The sequence below is a fragment of the Lactuca sativa genome, chromosome 3 (genome assembly GCF_002870075.4).
Source record: "Lactuca sativa cultivar Salinas chromosome 3, Lsat_Salinas_v11, whole genome shotgun sequence".
NCBI lineage: Eukaryota > Viridiplantae > Streptophyta > Magnoliopsida > Asterales > Asteraceae > Lactuca > Lactuca sativa.
Window position 1 is genome coordinate 259,929,257 of NC_056625.2, and position 6,409 is coordinate 259,935,665.

General features: G+C 36.8%; 1 protein-coding gene across 1 annotated transcript; it reads right to left on the reverse strand.

Annotated features, from left to right (window-relative positions):
- Positions 1–488: 488 nt before the first annotated feature.
- On the reverse strand, positions 489–6,077 carry LOC111918834 (putative disease resistance protein At3g14460). The gene is made up of 3 exons (XM_023914453.3): positions 2,191–6,077; positions 945–1,226; positions 489–863 (listed from the first exon to the last, which is right to left on the reverse strand). The coding sequence occupies exons 1-2, from the start codon at positions 5,947–5,949 to the stop codon at positions 1,203–1,205; spliced, it is 3,783 nt and encodes a 1,260-aa protein (XP_023770221.1). The 5' UTR covers positions 5,950–6,077; the 3' UTR covers positions 489–863; positions 945–1,202.
- Positions 6,078–6,409: the final 332 nt, after the last annotated feature.

Sequence of the window (6,409 nt, forward strand, 5' to 3'; positions counted from 1 at the left end):
TTCGTGTAATTTACTCGTCCGCGATATAATATTAAGTTATCTAGTGTAGGGGTGTTCAAAACCGAATATCCGAAAATTTGGATATCCGAATTTCAGATATCCGAAAATTCAAATAGTGTATTATTGGTATCCGAATCCATATCCGAAATTTCAGATATCCGAATTTTCGGATACGAATTCGGATATCAATACGGATATCCAAATTTTTTTGGCTTTTTTGTTATTATCAAATATCGATTAACTTAAAATAACCTATTTTAAAATATATTAAGTTGTTAATTGTCTATAAGATGCAACTCAACCCAACAGTTACAAACCACTTGCAATTCAAAAGAAAAAAGACGTTGAACCATCTTATAACAAAAATATAAATCATACATTCCATATTAAAAGTAAACCTATTAATTATATAAAAGCATTTAGTTTACCTTGTGAATAATAAATAAAATATTATAAAAATAATAAAAAATAAATTTTTGGATATCGGATATCCGAAATATTCAAAATTTTAGAAAACGAGTATTTGTATCCGAAAGTGATAGCAGTACAAAGAGGTGCAACATGTGCAGAGAATTGCTAATGCTATCCTGTCACTTGGATACGTAGCAATGTAAGTATCTGTATGACTTTTCGTACAAACATCTCCAAAACACTTCTGATTAGAGCATTTTAAAACTATTTCTACTGTCAAAGCAGTACTAATTTTCTCACAAGCAAAACCACAAACACCTTGTGTGCAAACTTATCAACCACTTTCCATAGTCTTCAACGTCCCTGTGTTTGAACCAGCAGTTGGCAACTCACAGACAGGTCGAGGTGGAGATGGAGGCGGAGGCTAGTTTCTATGTTTTATCATAAGTCCACTGTTAAAAGATACATGTTAAGGATAATTTTATAACAGGAATGATACAGAGTAAATTGGCACATAGTAGTAGAGAGCTTACCCTTTGCAATTTTTCCCCCATTATTTCTGTTGTTTGATCATTACAAATTGTCCAAAAAGATCATGCTTATAAATTTATAATCCATCTCTAAGATTTGATCCCAGCTATTCCCTTGACACCACTGCCAATCCACTTTGCTGTGGATTTTTGCAGATATGTGGTTGAAGGTGTGATTCTTCTAATGGCAATCTTGTCCACACCAATGAAAGTGCCAAGCACCATTAACCCAGCGATTGGTGTTTATATGGCATTTAGCTATTAAGATTCATAAATTCCAAGCTCCTACATCTCCAAATTTATGAAAAACAAACAGAAGTCAGAAAGTCTATAATGAGAAGTTGTTTATTCGGAAATGACTACCGGATACATTATGTCAAATAAATTATACGAGCACAATTCAGCAATTAGTTCACCAAATAACAAAAGAAAACATAATTGAACAATGAATCATAAACAATAAAACACATATCATGGTCCCTCCAAAGAAGTACGCTAAATAGAAATATCAAATATGCTCTGAAGGAAAAAACGTGGAGCTAATAAATATATGGCAGTGAAAGATAAATAGCCTTTCTGTTCACCATACTTCACAAATGGAAAGTGATTCGTACACAACAATTTTTTTATCATACACAATAATTTATGCATTATATAGTTGTACAATACAACATTTTAAAACATTAATTGTTGTGTATGGAAAAAAAAATTGTTGTGAACGGATGAAAATTACATCAACTTAATGAAAATTAAGTCAACTTAACCTTGATGGGTTTAATTAGTATTAATGCCGGTCAGAAGTCATGCATAAGACTACATTAAATTAGGCGGTATATTATCAAAATGACTCTGTGATTTGAAAGTATTTAACTTGTTTGTTTGTACTACATTAAATTATTATTATTATTATTATTATTATTATTATTATTATTATTATTATTATGCTTGTGATTTCATATTGAAGCTGTACAACTTTAAAAGACAATGATAACTTTACAACCAATCCTAGTCCACCATACACCAACTTAATTCATTTTGCAATCTATTGTGGCACTCTCACGTTTTAAAGCCCTAATTATATTAAATCAGTAAACATACCATGTCAACAAACGAATATCCAGACATAAATAGAACTTTTATTGAAATACATCCTTGGATATTTAAAATGTTGGTTGATTGGCAGTTATTTAATTTATACATTATGGAACTAAAAGAAGTCAAAAGACAAAAGGCATAGATAATGGCGCACCTTCACAAAAAAAATATACTCATCCTCGTGGAGGTGTGGGGTTAGAGAGACGATGGGCCAATAGGAGCCTCCTATACTAGTCTTTTTTTTCAGAATTGAGCATTCACTAATTCCCAAACTCAAAAGTGAAGACAACTTTTCAGGTAGATCCAGCATCTTTTGGCACTTGACAATGCTGAGATGCTGGAGGGAGGTGAGGTGTTGGAGTTCCGTTGAAACTGATTCCAATTTCTCAAATCTTTCAATTCGAAGCGTAGTAAGAGATGAAGGAAAAAGACCGGACAACCGACTAAAATCAGTCACATCTTCATATGGTCCGCCATATAGATTTAGGTCAAAAAGTGAGGTTGGAAAACTCTGTAGGCCCCACTCTGACATGGGCTTCTTCAACCCTCCTATTCCAAGGGAACACAATTTCGGAGGCCAAAGCCCACGAAGAAAGGAAGCATCCATACTTGTACAGTTTTTTACTTCCAAAAATCTTAACGAGGCAAGATCCAGCAACTCTTGGTCAGGAAATGGAAATGACTCCAGACTTGGACACTCTTCTATTCTGAATGTGATCAGATGGACGAAGTACTTCAATTCATTCATCGATTTAAGTTTCTTGCAGTCCCGGATGAAAACTGACTTGAGATTCTGCCCTCCTCCTGTTCGGAAAGACACAGATGTAACTGAATCACAACGACTAATAAACAATGACTCAAGGGTATCTGGACAGCTGCAATGCTGTAAGCTGGCACAAAGAGATACCGACAACCACCTAAGAGATGTTAGGTTGCTCCCACAATTATCCTCCTCTTTCTCTCCTAAACTCACCAAATTTGAACAATAACGTACCTCCAACCTCCTTAAATTCGCAAGAAGCTTACCTGCCTCTGCTTCAGATTCCCACAGGTATCTTATTTCACTACACCTTTCTATCGTTACTTCTTCAACTTCCCCAAGATACTTCATAACACCTCCCCACACCTCATGAGTAAGACCTGAAATATCATGTAATATCAACTTGGTGACTGATGAAGCGACATGAACCAGGCTTGTCAACACACCATGACCACATCCTTTTACTGTCATAACTCTGAGTAAAGGTAGTTTTTCAAGTGAGACTTCAACCAGATTAGGACAAAATAGAATAATAAGCTCTTTAAGGCATGGAAACACTGCTGCATCTACAACCCCATTGTTATTGATTGACCATTCCTTCCATGATGGCATAGTATCAAAAGTTAGAATTTCAAGGGAAGGGAATGCAACACCTGTTCCAAGCAACTCCCAACCCACAACTTTCACCTTACTCATCTTCCCAATATACAACTCCTTAAGTGATGGTAGTTGCCCAAGTTCTGGTAGAGATGTACATTCTTCGCACCCATATATTGACACGTGAGTCAACCCAAGAAACGAAGGATCCCCAACCCAATTAGGAAACTCTATAACCGCATATGACACAATTTTAAGCTTCTTCAAACTATCAGTTTGAGGCTTCAACTCTGTAAGGACCTCCTTATCATGTGTCTCCTTTCGAAAAACGTTTAACCCGGTATCACTATGACACAACCTAAGCCCCTTTTGCAATAATCCATAACCCCAATCCAACTCCAACTCACTAAGCCTTTTTTGTGATAAGTGTGCATTGCATGCCTCCATTGCATTTTGTACATTGCCCAGCCCCCAAATGGAAATTTTCCCATGGAGATTTTGCAAGTTCTTAAGCTCGGTTATTGCAAATCCGTTTTCACCTCCAATTATGATCTTGGAGAGAGTTTGTAGGCCTTTCAACTCACCAATCCCTAAGGGCATCTTCTTCAAACCTGGAGTATCCCTAATGTCCAAATGCCTCAAATTTTTAAGCTTTAAGAAGCTGTTGGGCAAGTTAATTAAACTTTTACAGCCAAAAAGGATCAATGTCTGGAGATTATAAAGATTGCAGACATTTTCTGGTAAAAGCTTGATATCAGTTCGAGATAAATTCAGATACCGCAAGTGCTTTAGACTGCCAATGAATTCGGGTACCTCGCTTATGCTAAGATTACTCAAACTTAGGACCCTTAACAATGGTAACTCCTGAAGTAAGTTCTCCAGGACCTTGTTTGATAAGTAGAATCTTTGCCAACTGTCTATCACCCCAACAGATACCGCTATCAACGTTCTCAAACTTTTAGCTCCTTTGAGTGGCTCGAACCTTCCGGAAACCATGTATTCCTCACGAACAAATGACAGATGGCGGTACTTTTCGAATGATTCATTCCTATGTTCTTTCTCCGTCCCAATGTCTACCCTTGAAAAAAACTCCCCAGCAACAGATGTGGCCAAGTCACTCATGAGATCATGCATCACAAACAACGATCTGTCATTTGGTGCAGGTTGAAAAAATGACCTTGACCACAACGCATTAAAATACTCGAGACCCAAGCGTTCCATTGTCTTGTTTGTCGTTGATTGCAAAAAACCTTCTGCCATCCACAACAAAATCAACTTCTCCTTGTCAAACTCAAAGTCCTTGGGGAACAAGGAGCAGTATGCAAACAACTGCTTCAAACATGGAGAGAGATCATGGTAGCTTAATTTGAGAGCCGGAACAATCCCATCTCCCTTTTCTAGACTCCATATCTCACTATTCAGCACTTCTTTCCAGTCTTCCTCATCTATTTTTGTCCTTAATAACCTTCCAAGTGCTTTCAAAGCCAACGGCAACCCATTACATTTTCTAACAATACCTTCACCATGTGGTTTAAGTAGCGGATGTGAATCAAAGTTTTTTTCTCCCAATGCATGCTGACAAAATAAGGATAAAGCACTTTCATCTGATAGAATAGGCAAATGATAAGGTTCATTGTTACCAAGTTGGGTTAACAACGACATCTTCCTGGTTGTCATGATAACTTTACTTCCGGGTGCCCCTGCAAGAAATGGCCCTGCTAGGATTTCCCAATCCGTATAGCTTTCACTCCACACATCATCTAAAACAAGCAGAAATCGCTTATTTGAGATCTTCTCTCTTAAAGCTACTTGCAGCAGATTTAAATCCTTAAATACTTGGTTTCCCCCACCTATTGATTGAAAAATAATACTGCTTATATTGAAAATATCAAACTCATCAGAAACACAGACCCACGCCATGAGTTCAAAACGATCCTTCCCTTGCATCTCATCATACAAAAGTCTAGCGAGAGTGGTCTTACCTACCCCACCCATACCAACTATTGGCACGATGCTAACGTTTCTATCACATGGTTCATATAGCTTGAGAAGCAACGCTTCCTTATCATCTTTGCGCCCAACAATACTAGATGGATCTACCAAAGAGGTCTCTAACCTTCTATTTCTATGTTTTGGGCTTTCACCTATCACACTTAAGCCAAGCTTATATTTTTCCTCAAACAGTTCTTGTAACTTGATGGTGATATTTTCAAACTTGTCATGCATCCTAGCACTTGGTAACAGCTTTCTTACCTTGCTTGAGGTTCCAGATTCCTCTGTGAACTCACGATGCATAGCTTCTGTTGACAATTCGTCAAGTAGATCGTCTATGTCGTAAGCCAAATGTTGGAGACTATTCAGCCATTCTTTAACAGCTTCCTGACGTATTTCCTTCTGAGAAGCATCATTAAGCAGATCTTTGATCTTGATTAATGACATCTTTAATTTTTCCACGTCATCGTCATCGATTTTCTTGAAACGAGCAAACTGCCTGAAGGCTTCGGAGGCCAGCTTGTCACAGAACAAAGAGTACAGGGCAGAAATGATTCCAGCCATTGCTTACGGTGAAGGCGTAGGTATGAATGATAGAGATGAAGATGAAGTGAGCGTGACTTTTGATTGAAAAGAACGATCCAAGCCCTAGTTGTCCATTGTTTTTTGGTCAACGCCTTTTTGCCACCGCTTTACTTTTAAATAGTCCAGCGGATCATCAAGGACAAGTTTATGTTATTTTTGATTGGTCCTCCTAAATACACGAATGAATTCGTGTAGTGCATAAAATTTAGTAGTTTTACTTGACTTACGTCAAATCAATTTCATTTGTCAATTATTTTTATTTAAAACCTTATAACTTAAAGCAATAACATATTTGGCCCTTTAACTTTATAATCCTTCGTTCCAATCCATTTTAGTTGTAAATCACTTTTATTTGAAATCTTATATGGCCCATTAACTTTTAAATATTGTCATTTTATCTTTATAATAATAATAATAATAATAATAATACAAGAAAATT